We start from the raw sequence: 27,441 nt of genomic DNA on the forward strand, positions 1-27,441 counted from the left end.
TGCAGAATCATAGAATCATAAGAGTTGGAAGGGACCACCAGGGTCATCTAGTCCAACCCCCTTCACAATGCAGGAAATTCACAACTACCTCCCCCCCCATACACACCCAGTGACCTCTACTCTATGCCCAGAAGATGGCCAAGGTGCCCTCCCTCTCATTATCTGCCTAAGGTCGTATAATCAGCATTGCTGACAGATGGCCATCTAGCTTCTGCTTAAAAACCTCCAGGGAAGGAGAGCTCACCACCTCCCGAGGAAGCCTGTTCCACTGATGAACCGCTCTAACTGTTAGAAAATTCTTCCTAATGTCTAGACGGAAACTCTTTTGATTTAATTTCAACCCGTTGGTTTTGGTCCGACCTTCTGGGGCAACAGAAAACAACTCGGCACCATCCTCTATATCAATGGTTCCCAAACTTTTCGGGCCACCGTCCCCTTGGTCCCACAAACTCAACCCCAGCGCCCCCTACCCTATCCAACCACACAGTTGAAGGGGCCCACCTCTAGTGCTCCCCTGCTCCCCCCTTGCCTCTTAGTTGCCCCCTAGGTAATCCCACCGCCCCCCAGGGGGTGGTATGCCCACTTTGGAATCACTGCTCTTTATGATGGCCCTTCAAGTACTTGAAGATGTGTTCATGTGTTATTCTTTTTGGGCGGGCAGCAAAAACTTTCCTCTCTGAATCTTGAATGATGCCTCTCTTGAGCTTTTCTCATCTGCGATAGGGGCCTCCCTTAGCAAGGTTCTAGTCTGGATTATATACACATGCAAAGCAATTTGGCGCACGAAACGCTACAGGAACCCTCGTAGCGATCTCTTCTTCCCTTCCTTAGCATCTGATGTGCTGTCATCTGAAGGTGAGCCGAGTCTTGGCAGAGCGTTATGTTCTCCTTTCCCAGTTGGCTCTGTTAAACCTCGTTAAGCACTTGATTAATCTCTTCAATGAAATAAATGTTATTATTAATACATTAAAAAACCAAGACACGTAAGACGCTCCAAATATAGATTTTTTTTTTAATACCATCCTGTCCCACGCTTGGCAACCAATAAATGTTTCTCATGACAGGTAGAGCTAAGAAGGGGGAAACGGGCGGAGCTAACGATTCTGTCAAGGGCACGGAGCTGAGAAACGGTGCCCCTGACTGCGGCGGCCGGGGCTGGCATCTGTCCCCTGAGAACAAGACCCCACGGCTCCTTTCAACAGTTCTGCTTCCCGCCCCCTTCCGTGCTTCGTTTCTCCCCACCACGTCAGGACCCACAATGTACAACAATTCCCATTCATTGGTGAAAAACACGAGGATCTAAATTATCCCTTGGGTCCTGGGACGGGGGAGACATGTTGAATTTGCACATAAAAATCCCAATTCCGGCGAACGCTTTGGACGCCGTTTCATAGATTAAGCTCTCCCGAGTTCTGCGCCTCTTGCACGGCCACGGTCCATTTGCCAGACTCCGGCTCCCCGCTGTGGAGGCTAAGATTTTCATCCCCAGTCAGTGAACACCGTCGACCCCTGTCAGGGCCCTCTTCCGGCCCCGCTAAGGAGTGGTGCCTCTCGCGCTGCATCGAGAACGCGAGGCGCGAGTGGCGGGGACTGCCCATCGGGGAGGGCGCCGGCGTCTCGTCGATGAAGGTGGTGATCTCGTCACGGAAGAAACAGGCATTGGAGCCGGGGGCCCGGACGGCCAGCCCGGCTTCCAAGAACTGCCGCAGCGTGGTGAGTTCGTCTTCGGGAGGCCGTCGGCGGTGGTGGTAGCTGCGGAGTTCTGGCGGAAGGAAGCCGGGGGGTCCTCCGGGCTTGAGCGGGGCGGTCGCTCGGATGTCGTCGGAGGAGGACCACTTGTGAAGGAAGGAAGGAGCGGAGCGGTGGGAGAAGATGTTTGTCTCGTCGTGGGACATCCTCCGAGAGAGAGGGACCTATTGGGAAAGAACAGGATGAGAGACGGGGCAGTAACAGAAAAGGGGAAGATGGTTTCTTGTCGACACAAAGGGATCCCCACCACAAAAAGGTCTGTTAGGATGAAAGGAGCTAGAAAAGATTCTTAAGTGTAAGGATGTGTCACTGGCCACCAAGATTAAGTTAATTCATGCCATTGTATTCCCAATTACTATGTATGGGAGTGAAAACTGGACATTGAAGAAAGCTGATGGGAAGAAAGTAGATCCCTTTGAAATGTGGTGTTGGAGGAGAGTGTTACGGATACCCTGGACTGTCAAAAAAACAAATCAGTGGGTTATAGATCAAATCAAGCCTGAACTGACCCTAGAAGCTAAAATGACTTAACTGAGGTTATCGTATTTTGGTCACTTCATGAGAAGACAAGAGCCACTGGGGAAAAAAGTCAATTTCAATTTCAAATACCTTTACTGGCATAGTACAATCTGCAGTATATAAAAGGATAAAAGTTGGAAAAGTGGAAGGCAGCAGGAAAAGAGGAAGACCCAACAAGAGATGGATTGACTCAATAAAGGAAGCCACGGCCCTCAGTTTGCAAGATCAGAGCAAGATCAGAGCAGGACATTTTGGAGGACATTGGTTCATAGGGTCACCATGAGTCAGAAGCAATTTGACAGCACTTTACACACACACACAGGATGAAAGACAGCTAATGAATGGTGCTTTTGGCTCCTCCCATTTCTCCCAGCAGACCATAAACCAGATGTTTTGTGCTGGGCCTTAAGGACACATACCATAAGTCAATGCAAAACAGCAAAACACTGAACTGAATATAGAAGAAGCAGCGTTGGTTTTTATATGCCAACGTTCTCTACCACTTAAGGAAGAATCAAACTGGCTTACAATCACCTCCCCACAGTAGACACCCTGTGAGGTAGGTGGGGCTGAGAGAGCTCTAAGAGAACTGTGACTAGCCCAAGGTCACCCAGCTGGCTTCATGTGGAGGAGTGGGGAAAACAAATCCAGTTCAGCAGATTAGTCTCTGCCGCTCATGTGGAGGAGTGGGGAATCAAACACAGTTCTCCAGATCAGAGTCCTCCGCTCCAAACCACCGCTCTTAACCACGACAGTTGGTTTCTATATGCCAACTTCCTCTACCTTTTTCAAAGGAGAATCAAACAGGAGTACAATCTTCTTCGCTTCCTCTCCCCACAACATTGTGAGGTAGGTGAGGTTGAGAGAGCTCTAAGAGAACTGCGACGGGCTCAACGTCACGCGGCTGGCTTCATGTGTAGCAGTGGGGAAACCAACCCAGTTAACCAATTAGAGTCCACCGCTCGTGTGGAGGAGTGGGGAATCAAACCCGGTTCTCCAGATTAGAGTCCGCTGCTCTTAACCACTACACCACGCTTGTTCTACCAGGTAAGACCTCTACCTGAGACCCTGAAGACAGCTGATACCAGTCCGAGTGGACAATACTGACCTTGCTGAACCTGTTATCCTGATTCAGTAGAAGGCAGCTTTGCATTTAGTGCCAGGTGCCCATGTTTTTATCAGCCCCCCCCCCACCCACAAATGCCTTCGCTCTCATTGATCACAACACTGAAGGCCTGGAGCAGGCGTTAATTCTTCAGTGAGCCATTAGGATACTGAGATATCTCAGTACTCAGAGGGCAAAACCAGGATGCTGAGAAAACACCGTCTCCAACCCCACCCCCGTTATTCCTACTACACTTGTTCTGTAACTGTGAATTTCACAGTGCCTGTGTCGTTACTTCAATAAGCAAAATACCCAACCCTGACCCCGTTTTGAACCTCCTATTCCCCCCCCCAAACACCCCTTTTGGATTGCTTTACCAACCATGACTAATCCAGAAAGAAGAAGAAGAGTTGTTTTTTATATGCCGACTTTCTCTCCCACTTAAGGAAGAATCAAACCGGCTTACAATCACCTTCCCTTCCCCACAATAGACACCCTGTGAGGTAGGTGGGGCTGAGAGAGTTGTGACTAGCCCAAGGGTCACCCAGCTGGCTTCATGTGTAGGAGCGGGGAAACAAATCCAGTTCACCAGATTAGTGTCCGCCGCTCATGTGGAGGAGTGGGGAATCAAACCCGGTTCTCCAGATCAGAGTCCACCGCTCCAAACCACTGCTCATAACCACACCAAATATATATAATACAGAGGGTGGATGGATCTGAGACAGCCCTTCACTTCTCAGTTCTGCACAGTGTTACATTTTAAAGGAGGGGAGGGACAGCAGCAAAAGCTGTACCCACCTCACCGCTAAGCTGAAGTTTGAAGCTCTCCCTCAACTCTAACCACCCCACACACACACATGAAATACCCTACTCATTCGTCCTCTGCAGTGCTCTCCATCAACTGTGGTATCCGCAACGTGTGCGTGCCCGCACTGAATAACGGGAGGCATGCATATAACAGAATTACCTCCTTCCAAGAGTAAAGCATATCATTCCCTCAAGAGACACGCAACCAACGGCAGAGGTGCGAACTGGGCCCTGTAAGTGTGAAGAGCTTCCCACACGGAAAGGTCCCAGGTGAATTCCCTGGCACCTCCAGTTAAAAGTGCTGCTAGAGCAAACCAGCGATCTGATTCTTTCTTGGCAGCTTGGTGCACTCAGATGTTTTACTCGATGGAAGACTTAGCAAAATCTCCCAGTCAGACAGACTTTGTCCCTGTGGCAGTAAGTGTGTTGAAACAGTTGTCCGTGTTTTATTTTACTGTAGTTTCTGTTCAGAAATTCGTAATGAACTACTAAGCCCTTTGCAAACATGTAGATTGAATGCTCCGGATTCCTGTAATGCTTCCTTTCTATTGAATAATTGTTCGGCCCATGTTCTGGAGAAGGTAGCACAATTTTTCAAAGATTGCTGTAGAACGCCACAAATTATTTAAACAGACAGATGTGTTAGATCACAACACTAACTTATGCAGGTGTCTTTTAACCACTTTGTAAGGTTATGTCTCAAATATTTATATTTTTACATGCTACCGTATGTATAGTGATTTTATGTCAATAAAGGACGATATGACTGACTGACACTCAGACGTTATGCCCACATGATCAGATCTTTGGTGGACATGCTGGGAGGGGAGATCATGTCCCAAGCTGGTCGCTAAACCCGTTACGTTGAGTAGACTCTTAAGAGAACAGGCAGCCTACCTGCAGGTAATGCACCCTGTCGTGCGGCAACAGCATGTGATGAACCGGTAGCAGTTTGGTATCCCGGGGGTCCCGTTTGATGGCCGCCGCGCCGTTGGCGTCGAAACGCACCTTGCAGAACCTCCCGTCGCTGTAGTCGTCGCCGGCGCCATCTGGAAGAAGACAAGGAGCTGAAAATCTCTTCCGCCCCCAAGTCTCCAAACAATGGAGGGAAGAACCCCCAAAATCTCTCTTCAGTCCCTGACCACATGCAGAAACTCTAGGCAGTCCTGCCCTACCATGTCAGTATGATAGAACTTGGGATTCTTGTGCTCATAAGTGGGGATTCTTGTGCTTGTGCTTACTGAATTTGCAGCGAAGTCGGTTTTTCCTGCGTCGGTCCTAATGGGAGTCTGCTGCACGTATGGACTAGGGTTGTGCAAAAAAATAAAATAATAATTCGGTACATTTCGGGTTTGTTGGCCTGTTTTTTGGGGAAAACCTGAAATAAGCTGAATACCCATACCGGTAAATATGGGCATTTGGCTTATTTTCGGGTTTCCCGAAAAAATTTGGCCCCGGGGGTCATTTTTCGAGGTAGAGCCCCCAAATTCACAGCGTAGCTTGAAGGGACTCTCCTTGCATGAACCACAAAGTTTGGTGAAGATTGGGTCAGGGGGTCCGATTTTATGGGGTTCGGAAGGGATCACCCCCATCCGACATAGAGAATCATTGCAAACTTCACAATGATTCTCTATGGAGGAGGGGGCGACCTCTCCCAAACCCCATAAAATCAGACCCCTGATCCAATCTTCACCAAACTTTGGGGCTTGTGCAAGGAGAGTCCCTTCAAACTATGCTGTGAATTTGGGGGCTCTACCTCGAAAAATGACCCCCCCCAGGACCTGAAAAAGTCCAATAATTATTCAGCTTTTTCCAGAATTACCTATTCGGCGTTAACTTTCTCCCCAGGTTTATGCATTCGGTAAACCTGAACTGGAAATTTACCAAAATGACTAATTTCAGGTTTATTTTTGGTTCAGGTTTATCAATATGTACAAGTCTAGTATGGACTGAGTTGATCCCCTATGTGAAATTTCCCAGAATGCAGGCTTTTATGGCCCTTTGCATCCGTGACTGACTGTGACCACTTTGCTGTATGAACAAAGCACACCGTAAGCACGGCAATCCGTAAGCGCCGGCGCGGCTGTGCCCAAGCGGTTTTGTGAATTGGCTGTCTGCCTCTTTCCTCGCTGTGAGAGATCCCCCTCTCTGAGTTTGCTTCTCCAAATCAGTTGCTCAGACGTTGATACAGAAACAATCGATTTATTGAAGCCTTCAGGAGATGAGACAGGCACAGGTAGAAAGTTGCAAGTGAGGGGCTATACGGGTTTACAGAATATATTGACTCCAGGGCACTGGGGCACTGGGGTTCACACTTATTGTTATGGGAAGTTACAAGCTTGGCATAATACAAAACATCAGACCGATCCCAGGAAGTCTGGGCGGCTATCACACTTCCAAGGCCGCATCGGCCTGAGGGAGTACTGGCAGGAAGAACAGCGGGGGGGGGGGGAAGATACATGGGCCATCAGGCCTGGCGCCTGAGACCAGAAGGTGTGAACTGCTTTTACGAGTTCACTGATAACACAGCAGGTGATGGAAAGCAGAGACACAAAGACAGAGACCCTCACATTCTGCCCCCCTTAAGGCCCCCCCCCGGGGTCCCCGAGAGGACGAGGCTTATCGGGATAAGCAAGGTGGAATTCCCGGACTAAGCGAGGAGCCGCCATGTGGGGTGCGGCCACCCATTCGTCATGAGCGGAGCCAAGGTTTTTCCAGCGAACAAAGTAAAACAGTTTCCCTTTCTTCCATTTGGAGTCTAAAACCTTGGATATTTCCAAATGGGTGTCCCCTCCTACTACGGTAGGAATCTCGTGTGCGGGAGGGGGGTGGAACTGGGGGGCTGCCACATAGGGTTTGAGGAGGCTTATATGAAAGACTGGATGGACTCCTTTCAGAGTTTTTGGGAGGTCCAGTTCCACAGTAACCTCGTTGATTACTCTGGTAATGGGGAAAGGTCCCACATAACGGTCGCTCAGTTTTTTGCAGGGGCGAAGAGAGCGGAGGTTTTTGGTGGACAGATAGACTTGCTCCCCCACCTTGAGTTCCCATCCCGGAGACCGGTGTTTGTCTGCTTGTTCCTTGTACTTGCTTTTTGCCCTTTCCAGATTTTTGAGCAACCATGGCCAGGTGGATTTAACCACCTGAATCCACTCCTGAAGGTCGGGGGTGGACTGGAGCTCTGGCGAGACGGGGGCAGAACCGAAAGGGCCGAAATCCGTCCCGTATATAACTTGGAAGGGACTAAAGCCGGTAGAGGAATGAGGCGCATTGTTATACGCATATTCGGCAAATGGCAGCAGGTCGACCCAGTCGTCCTGGTGGAAATTTACATAGCAACGCAAATAACATTCTACCACCGCATTTACTCGTTCTGTTTGACCATCCGTTTGGGGGTGATAGGCGGAAGAAAGGCCCTGCTCTTCCACTCCCATTAACTTTAGGAAGGCCCGCCAGAATTTGGCAACAAACTGGACCCCCCGGTCGGAGAGGACCTTCCTCGGGATCGAGTGTAGCCTGAGGACGTGTGTGATGAACAGTTTAGCTAAGCCCTGGGCTGAAGGAAGGCCTGCACATGGAACGAAGTGAACCTGTTTGGAAAAGAGGTCTGTGATAACCCAAAGAACCGTTTTTCCCCGACTCGGAGGTAGGTCGGTGATAAAATCCATGGCGATGACTTCCCAGGGACGGGAGGGGCTCTCAAGCGGTTTGAGAAGCCCTGGGGGTTTTCCCATCCGTTTCTTGGCTGTGGCGCAGGTGGGGCAGCTGCGCACATACAACTCTACATCAGATCTCATACCGGGCCACCAGAATTGTCTTCGAACCAGGTGAAGCGTTTTTATGAAACCAAAATGACCCGCTAGCCTGGCACCATGTACAAGTCCCAATACTTCCTTGCGAAGAGAGGAGGGGACGTACAGTTTCCCCCCTTGCACCCACCAAGTGTTGGTACGTTCCAGACCAGTGGGGAGGAGATGATGCTCCTCCTCCTGCAAGGAGGCGTCCCGGAGTCGCTGTTGGAAGGCTTCCGGGATGCCTTTGAGTGTAGGGGGGGTCTCCGGTGGTCGGGCTTGGGACCGGGTGGTGACGGCTAAGCTAGGAACTTCCCCTCGCTGCTCGGGAGTGAACAGGGAGTCGACTGGGCGATCGAAATCGTTGCGATACTGGGGAAGTCGTGACAAAGCGTCGGCTAGGGCATTTTCTTTGCCAGGGACATGTCTGAGAGTGAACCGGAACTTAGCGAAAAATTGGGCCCACCGAACCTGTTTGGCATTGAGTTTTCTAGCCCCCTTGAGGGCCTCAAGATTCTTGTGATCGGTACACACTTCGAATGGCAGTTCGGCCCCTTCCAAGAAGTGTCGCCATATGGTAAGGGCATGTTTGACCGCTGCTGCCTCCTTCTCCCAAATGGCCCAGTTGATTTCAGACTGGGAAAACTTCTTGGAGAAGTAGGCGCATGGTCTCAACCGTCCCCCCTCATCCCTCTGCAATAGGGCCCCGCCCATGGCTACATCCGAGGCATCCACTTGCACCACAAAAGGCTTGGTGCAATCTGGGTGAGCCAAAACGGGTTCGGATGAAAAAAGTAGCTTCAAACGTTCAAAAGCTAGCTGGCACTGGGGGGACCATTGCAAACGGGCTGAGGGAAGCGCGGCGCTAGCCCCCTTGTCCTTGGTACGCAACAGGGCAGTGAGGGGAAGCGCAACTTGGGCAAAGTTAGGAATGAAGTTCCGGTAAAAATTGGCAAACCCCAAAAACTGCTGAAGTTGGCGGCGGGTAGTGGGGGGTTCCCAGTCCCGCACTGCCTGGACCTTGGCGGGGTCCATTTCCAACCCTTGGTGGGAGATCACATACCCCAGAAATGTAATGGAGGGTTGGTGGAATTCACATTTGGACACCTTAGCATACAGTTTGTGCTCCCGCAGCCGCTGGAGCACCTCTCGCACTAGGCGCACATGGTCTTCCATGGTTTCAGAGTAAATAAGGATGTCATCGAGAAATACCACCACCCCCCGAAACAGTAAATCATGCAAAACCTCATTAATTAATTGCATAAAGACACTCGGAGCCCCCGAAAGTCCGAACGGCATGACTAGGTACTCAAACATCCCAAAACAACTGGAAAAGGCCGTTTTGGGTTCATCTCCTTCTTTGATGCGAATGCGGTGGTAGGCTTCTACCAAGTCCAGTTTGGTGAAGATTCGGCCCTCCTTTAATTGTGCTAGAAGGTCAGGAATAAGAGGGAGGGGGTAAGCATTAGACTGGGTGACTGCGTTCAGTCTGCGAAAGTCAATACACAGTCTTAAATCTCCCGTCTTTTTCTTTACAAAGAAAGCTGGGGCTGAATAAGGAGCCTTGGAGGGGCGTATGAAACCCCTCGCCAGATTGACATCCAGATAGTCTCGCAACACTGTCTTTTCACTAGGGCTCATGGGGTAAACCTTTCCCTTAGACAGTTTGCCTTCCCCTACAATCTCGATGGCACAGTCCGTTTCTCTGTGGGGAGGCAGTTCGTCGCACTCTCTAACATCAAAAACATCAGTAAATTGCGAGTACTCAGAGGGTAATTGAGGAGAGACTGGGGCGGGGGACCCTACCAGTGCGGCGGCTGGAGTCCTGAGTACCCGTTCCTTGTCATGCAACCCACAGGGGTTTTCGGGGAAGGAAAGCACCCGTTTAACCCAATCAATGGAGGGATTGTGCCCCCTTAACCAGTTCATCCCTAACACCACAGGGGTTACAATAGGGGCGATAGTGAAATACAACCGTTCCCAATGTTCCCCCACGGACATAATCACGGCTGCAGTTCTGTGGGTCACCGGGCCCCGTTTAAAGTCACTCCCGTCCATTTGGGAAAAACGGAGGGGTCCCGGAAGCCGCTTGCGCCGGACACCCAACTTCTTGGCAGTTTCCTCATTTATCATGGTGCGGGCACACCCCGAGTCGACCAACGCGGGGACCTCTAACGGGGGACCCCCTTTGGGTAGGGACAGATGGACACGCACAAATACATTGTCCTCTTGGGCGCTTACCATCGGTGGAGCTCCTTGCACAACGATAGGGACGGTCTGCTGCGGAGCCCCCTCTACAGCAGACCGACGGCGTTTTTTGCCGGCTGTTCCCACTCTTCCTCCTCGCTGGAAGAGGGGGACGGGGTAGTGGCCTCCGGGGAGCCGTCCGAATCAAAGACGGTATTTGTAATCCGGGACCCCGATGGGACCGTAGAGTCGGATGCCCCACCCTGGGGACGTGCGTGGAGAGCGGAGGGTGCGCCGGAGCGCCGGCTCAGTGGTCCACTTCTGCGGCGAGGCTGGCTGTCGGCGGCCGGTTTCGTCGGCTCGGCCTGGGTTTGGCGGGGAGGGGTCGGACGGCCTGAGCGAGAGGGGCATTGCGATGCAAAGTGACCCTTTCCCCCGCAGATCAGGCAGACGCCGGCCTCGAACCGCTTGCGGCGTTCCGCGGCCGAGAGGACCCCGCCACCCCCTTGCCGGAGTTCCCGGCCACGGTCACCCCGGGGCCTGGGGTCTCGCCCAATCCGTTGCTTGGACAAGTTCAGGAGTTGTTTGCGATTCTCGATGTCAGCAGCATGGCGAACCCAACCTTCCACATCCGGGGGGTTCCCTTGCATGAAGGCCCAATGTTGGAGGTCTGGGTTGAGACCCTCCCTGAAACATTGTACCAAGGTAGCCTCACTCCAGTCCAGAATTCGGCTAGCCAGTGACTGGAACTCACTTGCATACTGCGCCACCGACTTAGTCCCTTGGCGCAGTTGCATCAGGGAGGCTTTAGCCCGCTCACCTAGAGTCGGGTCCTCAAAACGGTTTCGGAGTGCTACCATGAACTCGTCCAGGGTTCGCAGCACCGGCGAGCGGAGTTCATACTGCAACACCATCCAGGCAGCCGCCTCCCCTTGCAGTAAGGAAGCCACGTACTGCACCCGGGACTCCTCAGAAACGAAGGTTCGGCCTTGTTCCCGCATAAAAATGTCTACTTGGACCATAAAAAAGGTCAACTGGTCTCCCGACCCGTCATACGTGACTTTCAGGTCCCGACGGGCCGGGGGGGCAGGGGTTGCGGGCGGAACTACTGGCGCCCCGTCTGGGGGAGCACCGGCTGGAGGTTGCAATTTCAGCGCATCTAGGGTCGTGGCCATCTCACCCATTACGCGTTGCATGATCTCCATCTGCTCCTGCATAGCCCGGCGGTCTTCCTGCCACTGTTTTCGTTCTTCCTCCATGAGGGCCTCTTTGCGGGCCGGGTCCCCTTCGAGTCCCGTGCTGGGGAAGGCCAACCGGCGATCCTTCGCCGCAGTCCGCGAGAGCGACCAGCCCTTGGGAGAGTCCAGCCAATAAGTGAGCCCCCGGGGACGTCCGTCCCGATCTTGGTCGGGGGCGCGACCCTTCGGTTTCTTTGGCTTGGCTCCCTCCTCTTTAGGGTCCGGCTTCTCCGGCTCGTCCGGTTGCTTGGGGGCATCGGGGTTAGGGGTGGTGTCCTCGTCGGCTGACATTCTGTCCAAAGCGGTACAGCTGCAGTCCGAGAGGCAAGGACTTGCAACTTAATGTGAGAGATCCCCCTCTCTGAGTTTGCTTCTCCAAATCAGTTGCTCAGACGTTGATACAGAAACAATCGATTTATTGAAGCCTTCAGGAGATGAGACAGGCACAGGTAGAAAGTTGCAAGTGAGGGGCTATACGGGTTTACAGAATATATTGACTCCAGGGCACTGGGGCACTGGGGTTCACACTTATTGTTATGGGAAGTTACAAGCTTGGCATAATACAAAACATCAGACCGATCCCAGGAAGTCTGGGCGGCTATCACACTTCCAAGGCCGCATCGGCCTGAGGGAGTACTGGCAGGAAGAACAGCGGGGGGGGGGAAGATACATGGGCCATCAGGCCTGGCGCCTGAGACCAGAAGGTGTGAACTGCTTTTACGAGTTCACTGATAACACAGCAGGTGATGGAAAGCAGAGACACAAAGACAGAGACCCTCACACTCGCCTCCCCAGGGAAACGCCGGACAGGTACTGAGCAAAGCATCTTGCCTAAGGGCGAGGGGATGGGCAAGCAGATGGCCCGGATTCTTTCCAATCCTACGATTCTGTTTTATGTAAGAGGAAATGGAGATACTCTTAGGTGAAAGACCGCTGTAATATTTTTAGAACAGGGAAGTTGGTCTGAAAGAGCATTTGCAGCGTTCGATACAAATGGACTGATTTTTTCTCTCTCTACCAGCATGCACTCTAAAAACCTTTTAATTAAGGGGTGATTTTTTAAACACTGTTTTAGTCTGGAAATTGTTATTTTAAGCTGTAAGTGATTTGATTTCATGGTCTATGCTTTTATGCCGGACTGGGTTTTTAAACGCTGGATTTTTATCAGTGTCTTTTAATCTTTTGTTTTTATTATTTTTATTTTGTAAGAAGCCTCGGTCAGGTTCCTGGAGAGGCAGCACAAAATTTTTCTAAATAAACACAACCAGATCCTTTATATTTGCAGCACAGTCTGTCTGATCAAAGAAAAAGCTTTGGAGGGTGTTTAAAGGCTACCTCTGTTGCCTTGCCTACACATATATACAAACACAATCTGGAGCAATTTTGCTGCTCTTTAAAAAAAACACCTGATTTTTTTTTAATAAGGTGAAGGATTTATAAGCAAATAAATATACATGCAGTACTTAAAAAAACAAAAGAAAACAAAAGAAGAAGAAGAGTTGATTTTTATATGCCGAATTTATATTTTAAGGAGAATCAAACTGGCTTATAATTGCCTTCCCTTCCTCTCTCCACAACAGATACCTTATGAGGTAGGTGGGGCTGAGAGTTCAGAGAGTACTGTGACTAGCCCAAGGTCACCCAGCTGGCTTCATGTGGAGGAGGGGGGAACCAAACCCAGTTCTCCAGATTAGAGTCCACCGCTCTTAACCACTACACCACGCTGGCTACGCTACACCACCCAAGAGGATGGCTCCAAAGATGATGCTTGACCAGTGTACAAAGAGTTATGCTAGTGCAGGGGTCTGAAAACTGTGGCTCCCGAGCCGCATGTGGCTCTTTGGCCCGTTGAGTGCGGCTCTCCGAACTTGGTTTGGAGCCCCTGCTCTCGCGCCCGCTCGCGCCGGCAGCCAGGCTGCAGAGCCAGCGCACCTGAGAGAGCGAGAGAGCAGGCGAGCGGGCCGCTGTCTCTCCCCCCCCCCGCAGTGGAGAATGGCCAGGTCCCCCTTTCCCTTGCCCTCAATGGTTGGGAGCCTAAAGCCTCCCCTCCCCTCTAGCCGCGCGATTGCTGGGCAGGGGGCTTGGTGGTTCCTGCCCCCCCCCGCCCGCCTATCAGCTGTTGGGCGGGACGGGCTTCCTTTGGTAGACCTGGCCTCCGGCTGAGTCCCATTGGGAGGCCATGTCTACCCACTGGCTTTCTTGGCGGTAGACCTGGACTCCGAGGAGGGGAAAAAGTCCCCCTTCAGAGATCAGGTCCACCAATTGGCTTCTATGGGCCTGCGGAGGCCAGGCCTACTGCCAAGAAAGCCAATGGGTAGACCTGGCCTCCCAATGGGACTCCGCCGGAGGCCAGGTCTACCAATAGGCTTTTATGGCGGTAGACCAGGCCTCCAGACGAGGACTCCGGACGGGGAGGGGGAAATGGCAGGGACTTACAATTAAATTTTTATCAATAAATAAGATCACTATTAAGTATGATATCAAGTTTTATTCAGTGTACCTATAGTTTAATTAAGACTTAAAACTTTAATTAAAGTTTATTAAGTTAATAAACAGTGTACCTACCTATATAGTTTAAGTTTAAGAAATTTGGCTCTCAAAAGAAATCTCAATCGTTGTACTGTTGATATTTGGCTCTTTTGACTAATGAGTTTGCCAACCCCTGTGCTAGTGAAATAGCACTTTGACACATGGAGGAGGGGAGGCAATTTTCCTCCTCCCATTGCAGACCCCAACGTGGCCCCTCCCCCACTGTTCATGAGCATCCCTTGACCACCAGAATGTGTGTGGGGTTTTCAAGGCAAGAGATGAACAGAGCTTGTTTGCCATTGCCTGCCTCTGCATTGCGTCCCTGAAGTTCCTTGGAGGTCTCCCATCCAAGTACCGGTCAGGGCTGACCCTGACTCCGCTATCTGATGAGATCAGGCTAGTCTAGACCATCCAAATCAGGGCATAACACTCAAAGGAGTATACAATTCATTGCCATAAACTGTAAAGAAGGCATTGGGGAAAAGGAAATTCAAGGGGGATTGGTCTAATATCCATTACAGGTGACAGCTGAATTAACTCTTCAGGTTTGGAGGTAATATAGAGAAGAAAAGAGAGAGAGAGAGAGAGAGAGAGAGAGAGAGAGGGTTGTTTTTTTATATGCTGACTTTCTCTACTACTTAAGGGAGAATCAAACCAGCTTACAATCACCTTCCCTTCCCCTCCCCACAACAGACACCCTGTGAGGTAGGTTGGGCTGAGAGAGCATGACTAGCCCAAGGCCACCCATCTGGCTTCATGTGGAGGAGTGGAGAAACAAATCCAGTTCATCAGATTAGCCTCCACAACTCATGTGGAGGAGTGGGGAATCAAACCCGGTTCTCCAGATCAGAGTTCACTGCTCCAAACCACTGCTCTTAACCACTACACCTTGCTGGCTCTCTTTGAATATCAGATGCTCAGAGGACTTTTGACTTCATGCATTGTTTATGGGCTTACTAAAAGCATCTGGTTGACCTCAGCTGGAACCAAAGGGTTGGATCCATTTTGCATTTTCCTTGGGCAGAAGGAGTCATCCCCCAATGCAAGATGATCAGGAGGGTATATCGGGGAAGGCCCCTTCTGCCGGAGGGAAGCGCCTCTGCTAGCTGAGCGGATCCACAGGATCCGACCCCAGATGCTCTACTAGATGGATTTCAGATTTAATCTAGCAAGACTCTCCTTATGTTCTCGTCAATATTTTCTGCATGGTTTAAGATGGCACTCGACCAATAGCAAGCCAGTTACGTAAGCCTGAAAAAGATACATCCAATTCAGTGCTTTAAGCTTTCGGTGCTGTTGAAGTGCCAAGAACAGGAAGGATCCAGCATGCAACTGTACACACAGAGCTGGAACATTACACAATCACCATTTATGATTAAAAGTACCCTTTAGCAATTGAACTAAATTCCTAGTGTGAGAGATCCCCCTCTCTGAGTTTGCTTCTCCAAATCAGTTGCTCAGACGTTGATACAGAAACAATAGATTTATTGAAGCCTTCAGGAGATGAGACAGGCACAGGTAGAAAGTTGCAAGTGAGGGGCTATACGGGTTTACAGAACATATTGACTCCAGGGCACTGGGGCACTGGGGTTCACACTTATTGTTATGGGAAGTTACAAGCTTGGCATAATACAAAACATCAGACGGATCCCAGGAAGTCTGGTGCGGCTATCACACTTCCAAGGCCGCACCGGCCTGAGGGAGTACTGGCAGGAAGAACAGCGGGGGGGAAGATACATGGGCCATCAGGCCTGGCGCCTGAGACCAGAAGGTGTGAACTGCTTTTACGAGTTCACTGATAACACCGCAGGTGATGGAAAGCAGAGACACAAAGACAGAGACCCTCACATTCTGCCCCCCTTAAGGCCCCCCTCCGAGAGGACGAGGCTTATCGGGATAAGCGAGGTGGAATTCTCGGACCAAGCGAGGAGCTGCCATGTGGGGTGCGGCCACCCATTCGTCATGAGCGGAGCCAAGGTTTTTCCAGCGAACAAAGTAAAACAGTTTCCCTTTCTTCCATTTGGAATCTAAAACCTTGGATATTTCCAAATGGGTATCCCCTCCTACTACGGTAGGAATCTCATGAGCGGGAGGGGGGTGGAACTGGGGAGCTGCTACATAAGGTTTGAGGAGGCTTATATGGAAGACTGGATGAACTCCCTTGAGAGTCTTAGGGAGACTCAGTTCCACGGTAACCTCGTTGATTACTCTGGTAATGGGGAAAGGTCCTACATAACGGTCGCTCAGTTTTTTGCAGGGGCGAAGAGAGCGGAGGTTTTTGGTGGACAGATAGACTTGCTCCCCCACCTTGAGTTCCCATCCCGGAGACCGGTGTTTGTCTGCTTGTTCCTTGTACTTGCTTTTTGCCCTTTCCAGATTTTTGAGCAACCATGGCCAGGTGGATTTAACCACCTGAATCCACTCCTGAAGATCAGGGGTAGACTGGAGCTCTGGCGAGACGGGGGCAGAACCGAAAGGGCCAAAATCCGTCCCGTATATAACTTGGAAGGGACTAAAGCCGGTAGAGGAATGAGGCGCATTGTTGTACGCATATTCGGCAAATGGCAGCAGGTCGACCCAGTCGTCCTGGTGGAAATTTACATAGCAACGCAAATAACATTCTACTACCGCATTTACTCGTTCCGTTTGACCATCCGTTTGGGGGTGATAGGCGGAAGAAAGGCCCTGTTCCTCCACTCCCATTAACTTTAGGAAAGCCCGCCAGAATTTGGCAACAAACTGGACCCCCCGGTCGGAGAGGACCTTCCTCGGGATCGAGTGTAGCCTGAGGACGTGCGTGATGAACAGTTTAGCTAAGCCCTGGGCTGAAGGAAGACCTGCACAAGGAACGAAATGAACCTGTTTGGAAAAGAGGTCTGTGATAACCCAGAGAACCGTTTTCCCCCGACTTGGAGGTAGGTCGGTGATAAAATCCATGGCGATGACTTCCCAGGGACGGGAGGGGTTCTCAAGCGGTTTGAGAAGCCCCGGGGGTTTTCCCATCCGTTTCTTGGCTGTGGCGCAGGTGGGGCAGCTGCGCACATACAACTCTACATCAGATCTCATACCGGGCCACCAGAATTGCCTTCGAACCAGGTGAAGCGTTTTTATGAAACCAAAATGACCCGCTAGCCTGGCCCCATGTACAAGTCCCAATACTTCTTTGCGAAGGGAAGATGGGACATATAGTTTCCCCCCTTGCACCCACCAAGTGTTGGTTCGTTCCAAGCCAGTGGGGAGGAGATGGTGCTCCTCCTCCTGTAAGGAGGCGTCTCGGAGTCGCTGTTGGAATGCTTCCGGGATACCTTTGAGCGTAGGGGGGGTCTCCGGTTGGCGGGCTTGGGATCGGGTGGTGACGGCCAAGCCAGGGACTTCCCCTCGCTGTTCGGGAGTGAACAGGGAGTCGACGGGGCGATCGAAATCGTTGCGATACTGGGGAAGTCGTGACAAAGCATCAGCTAGGGCATTTTCTTTGCCAGGGACATGTTTGAGGGTGAACCGAAATTTTGCAAAAAATTGGGCCCACCGAATTTGTTTGGCATTGAGTTTTCTAGCTCCCTTGAGAGCCTCAAGATTCTTGTGATCTGTGCACACTTCGAACGGCAGCTCGGCCCCCTCTAAGAAGTGTCTCCATATGGTAAGGGCATGTTTGACCGCTGCTGCCTCCTTCTCCCAAATGGCCCAGTTGATTTCGGACTGGGAAAACTTCTTGGAGAAGTAGGCGCATGGCCTCAACCGTCCCCCCTCATCCCTCTGCAATAGGGCCCCGCCCATGGCTACATCCGAGGCATCCACCTGCACCACGAAGGGCTTGGTGCAATCCGGGTGAGCCAAAACGGGTTCGGATGAAAAAAGTAGCTTTAAACGTTCAAAAGCTTGCTGGCACTGGGGAGACCATTGCAGACGGGCTGAGGGGAGTGCGGCGCTAGCCCCCCTGTCCTTGGTACGCAACAGGGCAGTGAGGGGAAGCGCAACTTGGGCAAAGTTGGGAATGAAATTCCGGTAAAAGTTGGCAAACCCCAAAAACTGTTGAAGTTGGCGGCGGGTAGTGGGGGTTTCCCAGTCCCGCACCGCCTGGACCTTGGCGGGGTCCATTTCCAACCCTTGGTGGGAAATCACATACCCCAGAAATGTAATAGAAGGTTGGTGGAATTCACACTTGGACACCTTAGCATACAGTTTGTGCTCCCGCAGCCGCTGGAGCACTTCTCGCACTAGGCGCACATGTTCTTCCATGGTCTCAGAGTAAATAAGAATGTCATCGAGAAATACCACCACCCCCCGAAACAGTAAATCATGCAAAACTTCATTAATTAATTGCATAAAGACACTCGGAGCCCCCGAAAGTCCGAACGGCATGACCAGGTACTCAAACATCCCAAAACAACTGGAAAAGGCCGTTTTGGGCTCGTCTCCTTCTTTGATGCGAATGCGGTGGTAGGCTTCTACCAAGTCCAGTTTGGTGAAGATTCGGCCCTCCTTTAATTGTGCTAGAAGGTCAGGAATAAGAGGGAGGGGGTAAGCATTAGACTGGGTGACTGCGTTCAGTCTGCGAAAGTCAATACACAGTCTTAAATCTCCCGTCTTTTTCTTTACAAAGAAAGCTGGGGCTGAATAAGGAGCCTTGGAGGGGCGTATGAAACCCCTCGCCAGATTGACATCCAGATAGTCTCGCAATACAGTCTTTTCACTAGGGCTCATGGGGTAAACCTTTCCCTTAGACAGTTTGCCTTCCCCCACAATCTCGATGGCACAGTCCGTTTCTCTGTGGGGAGGCAGTTCGTCGCACTCTCTAACATCGAAAACATCAGTAAACTGCGAGTACTCAGAGGGTAATTGAGGAGAGACTGGGGCGGGGGACCCTACCAGTGCGGCGGCTGGAGTTCTGAGTACCCGTTCCTTGTCATGCAACCCACAGGGGTTTTCGGGGAAGGAAAGCACCCGTTTAACCCAATCAATGGAGGGATTGTGTCCCCTTAACCAGTTCATCCCTAACACCACAGGGGTTACAATAGGGGCGATGGTGAAATACAACCGTTCCCAATGTTCCCCCACGGACATAATCACGGCTGCAGTTCTGTGGGTCACAGGGCCCCGTTTAAAGTCACTCCCGTCCATTTGGGAAAAACGGAGGGGTCCCGGAAGCCGCTTGCGCCGGACACCCAACTTCTTGGCAGTTTCCTCATTTATCATGGTGCGGGCACACCCCGAGTCGACCAACGCGGGGACCTCCTTTGGGTAGGGACAGATGAACACGCACAAATACATTGTCCTCTTGGGCGCTTACCATCGGTGGAGCTCCTTGCACAACGATAGGGACGGTCTGCTGCGGAGCCCCCTCTACAGCAGACCGACGGCGTTTTTTGCCGGCTGTTCCCACTCTTCCTCCTCGCTGGAAGAGGGGGACGGGGTGGTGGCTTCCGGGGAGCCGTCCGAATCAAAGACGGTATTTGTAATCCGGGACCCCGATGGGACCGTAGAGTCGGATGCCCCATCCTGGGGGCGCGCGTGGAGAGCGGAGGGTGCGCCGGAGCGCCGGCTCAGTGGTCCACTTCTGCGGCGAGGCTGGCTGTCGGCGGCCGGTTTCGTCGGCTCGGCCTGGGTTTGGCGGGGGGGGGTCGAACGGCCTGAGCGAGAGGGGCATTGCGATGCAAAGTGACCCTTTCCCCCGCAGATCAGGCAGACGCCGGCCTCGAACCGCTTGCGGCGTTCCGCGGCCGAGAGACCCCCGCCACCCCCTTGCCGGAGTTCCCGGCCACGGTCACCTCGGGGCCTGGGGTCTCGCCCAAGCCGTTGCTTGGACAAGTTCAGGAGTTGTTTGCGATTCTCGATGTCAGCAGCATGGCGAACCCAACCTTCCACATCCGGGGGGTTCCCTTGCATGAAGGCCCAATGTTGGAGGTCCGGGTTGAGACCCTCCCTGAAACATTGTACCAAGGTAGCTTCACTCCAGTCCAGAATTCGGCTAGCCAGTGACTGGAACTCACTTGCATACTGCGCCACCGACTTAGTCCCTTGGCGCAGTTGCATCAGGGAGGCTTTAGCCCGCTCACCCAGAGTCGGGTCCTCAAAACGGTTTCGGAGTGCTACCATGAACTCGTCCAGGGTTCGCAGCACCGGCGAGCGGAGTTCATACTGCAACACCATCCAGGCAGCCGCCTCCCCTTGCAGTAAGGAAGCCACGTACTGCACCCGGGACTCCTCAGAAACGAAGGTTCGGCCTTGTTCCCGCATAAAAATGTCTACTTGGACCATAAAAAAGGTCAACTGGTCTCCCGACCCGTCATACGTGACTTTCAGGTCCCGACGGGCCGGGGGGGCAGGGGTTGCGGGCGGAACTACCGGCGCCCCGTCTGGGGGAGCACCGGCTGGAGGTTGCAACTTCAGCGCATCTAGGGTCGTGGCCATCTCACCCATTACGCGTTGCATGATCTCCATCTGCTCCTGCATAGCCCGGCGGTCTTCCTGCCACTGCTTTCGTTCTTCCTCCATGAGGGCCTCTTTGCGGGCCGGATCCCCTTCGAGTCCCGTGCTGGGGAAGGCCAACCGGCGATCCTTCGCCGCAGTCCGCGAGAGCGACCAGCCCTTGGGAGAGTCCAGCCAATAAGTAAGCCCCCGGGGACGTCCGTCCCGATCTTGATCGGGGGCGCGATCCTTCGGTTTCTTTGGCTTGGCTCCCTCCTCCTTCGGGTCCGGCTTCTCCGGCTCGTCCGGTTCCTTGGGGGCATCGGGGTTAGGGGTGGTGTCCTCGTCGGCTGACATTCTGTCCAAAGCGGTACAGCTGCAGTCCGAGAGGCAAGGACTTGCAACTTAATGTGAGAGATCCCCCTCTCTGAGTTTGCTTCTCCAAATCAGTTGCTCAGACGTTGATACAGAAACAATAGATTTATTGAAGCCTTCAGGAGATGAGACAGGCACAGGTAGAAAGTTGCAAGTGAGGGGCTATACGGGTTTACAGAACATATTGACTCCAGGGCACTGGGGCACTGGGGTTCACACTTATTGTTATGGGAAGTTACAAGCTTGGCATAATACAAAACATCAGACGGATCCCAGGAAGTCTGGTGCGGCTATCACACTTCCAAGGCCGCACCGGCCTGAGGGAGTACTGGCAGGAAGAACAGCGGGGGGGAAGATACATGGGCCATCAGGCCTGGCGCCTGAGACCAGAAGGTGTGAACTGCTTTTACGAGTTCACTGATAACACCGCAGGTGATGGAAAGCAGAGACACAAAGACAGAGACCCTCACACCTAGCTTGTCTGGAAGACAAACCCGATTTGTTCCGACCCCTTCCCGTTAGCTACTAACTCAATCCACCCCCTGAGCCCAGAGCTAGGGTTCCCAGCCTCCGGGTGGTGGCTGGAGATCTCCCGTAATTACAACTCGACTCCAGGCAACAGAGATCAGTTCCCCTGGAGAAAATGGCTACTTTGGAACCTGGACTCTACGGCATTATACCCCATTGAAGTCCCACCCCTCCCCAAACCCCACCCTCCTCGGGCTCCACCCCCAAAATCTCCAAGTATTTCCCAACCCAGAGAGAGAAGAGTTGGTTTTTATATGCCAACTTTCTATACCACTTAAGGAAGAATCAAACCAGCTTTCAATCACCTTCCCTCCCCCTCCCCACAACAGACACCCTGTGAGGTAGGTGGGGCTGAGTGTGACTAGCCTAAGGTCACCCAGCTGGCTTCATGTGTAGGAATGAGGAAACAAACCCAGTTCACCAGATTAGCCTCCACCGCTCATGTGGAGGAGTGGGGAATCAAATCCGGTTCTCCGGATCAGAATCCACCGCTCCAAACCACCGCTCTTAACCACTACACCAAGCTGGCAACCCTACCCACAGCCCAGCCAGGGGCTGCCCACAGATCTTGTCTCGAGGCTGGTGACGTCCTCATCCTCCCCATAGGGCTTTTGCTACACGCGCTGTTTAGAAAGAACACGCGTTGCAGGAGGCTCACCGTCATCCCCGTCTTCCTCCGACATGATTGCCACGCATTGCTCCCACACGGTACGGACGTCCGCCCGGTAGCGCTCACAGGACCAGATGAAGGATGGCAGGAGCAGCGTCTGCACCATGGAGCACCAGAGCACAGCCAGAACCATCCAGGTGGGTGCAGTGTCGTAGCGCAGGCTGAAGAAGCTCACCACCTAGAAACAGGGAGGAGATGGGGTGAGGCGCGTTCCACAGTGAGGTTCCTTGCACGAAAGCGACGAAGCCTAGAAATAGGTTTCAAGGAGCTGGAAATGATATGAAAGAGGCATTTGCTGCTCTGGGTGCACGCTCTTCTGACGAAGGAGGAGGAGGAGGAGAAGGGGAAGAAGTAGGAGGAGGAGAAGAAGAAGAGAAAGGAGAAGAAGAACAGTTGGTTTTTATATGATGACTTTCTCTGCCGCTTAAGGAAGAATAAAACCAGCTTACATCACTGTCCCTTCCCCTCCCCACAACAGACACCCTGTGGGGTAGGTGAGGCTGAGAGAGCTCTCAAGAGAGCTGTGACTAGCCCAAGGTCACCCAGCTGGCTTCGTGGGCAGGAGTGGGGAAACCAACCTGATTCACCAGATCAGTGTCCGTCGCTCATGGGGAGGAGTGGGGGAATCAAACCCGGTTCTCCAGATTAGAGTCCACCGCTCCAAACCACCGCTCTTAACCACTACACCACGCTGGCTTCGCTGGTTGCTCATGTTTTCAAAAGTCTGCCAAACCTGTTTGCTCAGAGGTTACAAAAAAAAAAAGCATCTGGGTATACCCTGGCAGTGGAAAGTGCAGTCAAGTCGGAGCTGGCTTATGGCAATTCCGTAGGGTTCTCAAGGCAAGAGATGAACAGAGGTGGTTTCCCATTGCCTTCTGTGTAGAACCCACGACTTCCCTGGTGGTCTCCCATCCAAGTACTAACCAACTCCGACTCTGCTTAGCTTCCGAGATCTGACAAGGTTGGGCTAGCTCGGCCCTGTCTTGCCAGGACTGCTCTTAAGCCTCATTTACACATGTGGGAGAATAAGATGATGGAACAGACTACGGACTTTTGCGTGGTCCTTGGATTAAAAAAAAAAAAAGCCTTCCATGCAAAGGGAATAATTAGCCCAGGAGTGAGAAAGCCTTTTCCCTTTGTCTTTGCTTGCTCTGCGGGTTTTTGATTTTCAGGGAGATTGAGGAGAGCATCCCAAAATGGAACGGTCCATCTACGGCCTGATGTGGTATAGACCTTTCTACCACCTCATCCCCCTCCTGTATGTGTGTTAATCAGGCACTAGTGTGGAGGGTTGGCCAAAGAGAGATAGCAGGAGAGAGGGGACCCTCCCCCCCGGATTCACAGAATCATGGAATCGGAAAAGATCACCAGGGTCATCTAGTCCAACCCCCTGCACAATGCACGAAATTCACAAATACCCCCACACCCACCTAGTGACCCCTACTCCATGCCCAGAAGATGGCCAAAATGCCCTCCCTCTCATCATCTGCCTAAGGTCATAGAATCAGCATTGCTGACAGATGGCCATCTAGCCTCTGCTTAAAAACCTCCAGGGAAGGAGAGCTTACCACTTCCCGAGGAAGCCTGTTCCACTGAGGAACCGCTCTGACTGTTAGAAAATTCTTCCTAATGTCCAGACCAGGGGTGTCAAACATGTGGCCCGCGGGCCGGATCCGGCCCCCGGAGGGCTTTTATCCAGCCCACGGAGCCGAGGCACCTAGTCCCCCTTTCCCCCCACCCCAGCCTTTTCTGGGCTTCCTAGGGCCGTGTGTGGCCAGGGAGGGGGTGGGGAAAGGCTTCTGCCTGGTCGCGCTGGGCCAGGTGTGCGGCCAGCTGTGGGGGGGAAAGCTTTTCTTTTTTCTTCCTCTTTTTCTGTCGCTCTCTTTCCTTTTCTTTCTCTCCCTCTCTTTCTCCCTCTTTTTCTGTCTGTCTGTCTGTCTTTCTTTCTTTCCCTCCCTCCTTCTTTCCCTCCCTCCCTCCCTCCTTCCTTCCTTCCTTCCTTCCTTCCTTCCTTCCTTCCTTCCTTCCTTCCTTCCTTCCTTCCGTGCACATGGCCCGGCCCGACCAAGTGACATTTATGTCCTATCCAGCCCTCCTAACAAGTGAGTTCGACAACCCTGGTCTAGACGGAAACTCTTTTGATTTAATTTCAACCCGTTGGTTCTGGTCCGACTTTCTGGGGCAACAGAAAACAACTTGGCACCCTCCTCTATATGACAGCCCTTCAAGTACTTGAAGATGGTTATCATATCCCCTCTCAGTCTTCTCCCCCGCCTCCCCAATGCTTAGCTGGGTCATCTTTCGCCTAAAAAGGGACCGTAGAGGGGGCAGAGAAGGACTGACTCTCATATATTCATGTGGTTTCTGGTTTTTCCAGACAGAGTGCGCAACAGAGAAGTACAACAGACAGAGTAGCACAACATCAGCCCTAAAAACTCCTTACTTCTGGCTATCACTTGCACAGTGTAGCCAAAAGCTGGATAAAGGTTTGCAAATCTTGCTCTCTCGTGCAGCCCAGCTAGAAGACATGCTTTCTAAAATGACCCTGGAAGGTAAGTGCAGAAGCCTCCAAGAGACCATATAGCCTAAACCCTCATCTACGGACGAATCATTGCAGTTTCACCTTTCAAAATGCCACAATATGGATTTTTCAAATGTGGCTTAGTACACAGGATTTTATTTTTGTTTACATTTATTTTTATCTACTATATTTATAGCTGGCCTTTCGGTGCTCTTTATATACGATAGAAAAACCAAAAAAGGGGCTTTTAAAAAGGGCGTACTGCCGAAACACTGCACTGTGGAGCAAAATGTGCTTCTCTTTCAAGTCTCCTCCAAGCAAGATGAAGAAGAAGAGTTGGTTTTTTATATGCTGATTTTCTCTACCACTTAAGGGAGACTCAAACCGGCTTACAGTCACCTTCCCCTCCCCTCCCCACAACAGACACCCTGTGAGGTAGGTGAGGTTGAGAGAGCTCTAAGAGAACTGTGACTTGCCCAAGGTCAGCCAGCTGGCTTCATTTGGAGGAGTGGGGAAAACAAACTGGTTCACCGGATTAGCCTCCACCACTCATGTGAAGGAGTGGGGAATCAAACCCGGTTCTCTAGATTAGAGTCCACCGTTCCAAACCATTGCTCTTAACCACTACACCACACTGGCTCTCAACCATCAGACAGCTCCAAAGTCACCTTCCCAGGCACATTAAGCTCATTGGGTAAGTTCCTTCATGCAATTTTACAAGGTTTCATGCAATTTTAACACTCTACAATGGATAAAACTAATGGGTGGGGGAGAATTCCTCTTAGCCGGCAAAAAGAAAGAACTTTTCAGCCCCCCTAGCAAAGAATCTAATTCTGTAGCCGACAACAGGAACAATATGTGCTCGGTACCTGCAAAGATTCAGTAACAACTGGAAGTGTCGAGGACACGTGCGACCCCCTACCCATTTCCATGAGGAGTCAGATGTGTCGTTTCTGTTCCACGTGTGGCTTCTTGAGAAGAAGCACTAGGAAAAGGGGATTATCAGCACAGTAAACTCCTAGGTCTTTCACTCTTGGGCTTCTTGTGAATCCCAAATTTAGAAGCAGGGTGGATAAAAATCAAATTGGATTTTTAAAAATTTTAATTGCATTTTATTAAATAAAATGCTTTTTGAGGAAAATTTTATCTAAAGATAGTTTTCTGTTTGAGATACATTATAGTCCAAAGGTTACTCATCATGAAATAAGGATTGTTTTTTTTAATTATGTAGCATAAGGCTGTATACTGATGCAATGTTTACATTTTTGGCAAATTCATTCAATTAATTCACAATGTCATGCTCTTCCAGAGGTTTCTGTAAGATTATTTTGGGCAACTTTTCTATCTAAAAGATATTATCACAGATGCTTGGTTTTGCAGTTTCTCAAAACTGTGAATTTGTGCCTGTAGAGATAACATGCCTCTTCTTCACGGCAAAAATGTTATAAAATAAACATACAGACTTGAGAAAAAGACCTTAATCCCATTGCTCCTTTGCAAATCTATGCACACAGAATCAACACCTCTTAAGTGCTAAATTTCAAGAATAGAAGATTGTTTGGAGTGGAATAAATCTGCAGAAGGAGCTAGGTGTGAGGGGCAAGCAGTAAAAATGATTGTGAAACCTTTTGAGCAGAATTCTCCACAAATCATGTGTATAGCCTGAGGTTTCTCATATTATTCTCTCCCTGGAGGAGAAAACCTATAATGGCAGCAGGCTGTAAAAGAGACCCAGTTTGGGAATATTTAAGTACCGCTATCTATGGGTAAGGAAGGAATGTAGGGTTGCCATCCTCCAGGTACTAGCTGGAGAGCACCTGCTATTACAACTGATCTCCAGCCGATAGAGATCAGTTCCCCTGGATGAAATGGCCGCTTTGGCAATTGGGTTCTATGGCATTGAAGCCCCTCCCCTCCCCAGACCCCGCCCTCCTCAGGCTCTGCTCCTGAAAACCTCCCTTCGGTGGCTAAGAGAGACCAGGCAACCCTACTCCAGGTACTAGCTGGAGATCAGTTGTAATACCAGGAGACAGAGATCAGTTCACCTGGAGAAAATGGTTGCCTTGGTGATTGGACTTTATGGCATTGATGTCCCTCCCCAAACCCTGCCCTCCTCAGGCTTCACCCTAAAAATATCCCACTGGTGGCAAAGAGGGACCTGGCAACCCTACAGGCATGCATGCAAAATGCAAACACTGCAACAAAGAAATGAAAGGCCTGGTGGCCCGAATGAAACAACATCAGGAGAAGTGTTGCTTATGTAGAAAACCATGATTTAAATCTAATCTTACTGATCAGTGATTTAAATCGTGAAAATCTAGTCTTATTGACTAGTGATTTACATCGATTTGACTTAAATTAAATCCACCCTGTGTAGAAGAAATACAGATTATGGACCTGGAAGCCACATTCCAAATCTTGGGTGTTACCAGCACCCCTACTTTTTGGCAATGCTGGCCTGTTTCCCCTTTTGCCAGGCCTTCATGGAGTGTAGGGTTGCCAGGTCTCTCTTCGCCACCAACGGGAGGTTTTGGGGGGCGGAGCCTGAGGAGGGCGGGGTTTGGGGAGGGAGTTCAATGCCATAGAGTCCAATTTCCAAGGCGGCCATTTTCTCCAGGTGAACTGATCTCTATCGGCTGGAGATCCGTTGTAATAGCAGGAGATCTCCAGCCAATGCAAGTGACATGAACAGCTGAGTATGGGGCTCATATGAAAGTGATCGCAGGTAGGAGTGGAGATTAAAGAGACATTTTGCTCTACAGTGCATGATTTAGGATGGATTTTCCCCCCAGCATCTTTGGTCTTTTTTGCATATAAATGGGCACTGAAAATCCATTGAAAGGAAGGCACATTTGAAAAATCCATACTGGGGATTATTGAGGCTCTAAGTGCGGGAGGGGAGAGAGTTGCAAAAGAGAGACTTTATAGCTTTGATCCAATGCAGCGTGTGTGTGTGTGTCTGTCTCTGTGTGTGTTTGGACAGAGCAATTTCTGCCCACGGAACATGACTTTATTTA

The 27,441-nt window shown here is 51.2% G+C and overlaps 1 protein-coding gene across 1 annotated transcript in view; it reads right to left on the reverse strand.

Annotated features, from left to right (window-relative positions):
- Window positions 1–1,388: 1,388 nt before the first annotated feature.
- The window catches only part of GPR162 (G protein-coupled receptor 162), a 37,538-nt gene continuing 11,485 nt past the window's right edge, over window positions 1,389–27,441 (reverse strand). The window contains exons 2-4 of the mRNA XM_056848638.1: window positions 21,892–22,081; window positions 5,078–5,229; window positions 1,389–1,913 (exon numbers count right to left, since the gene is read on the reverse strand). Of these exons, the coding sequence (XP_056704616.1) occupies window positions 1,389–1,913; window positions 5,078–5,229; window positions 21,892–22,081 (867 nt within the window). The remainder of the gene's footprint in view (window positions 1,914–5,077; window positions 5,230–21,891; window positions 22,082–27,441) is intronic.

This window comes from Euleptes europaea, chromosome 4 (genome assembly GCF_029931775.1).
Source record: "Euleptes europaea isolate rEulEur1 chromosome 4, rEulEur1.hap1, whole genome shotgun sequence".
NCBI lineage: Eukaryota > Metazoa > Chordata > Lepidosauria > Squamata > Sphaerodactylidae > Euleptes > Euleptes europaea.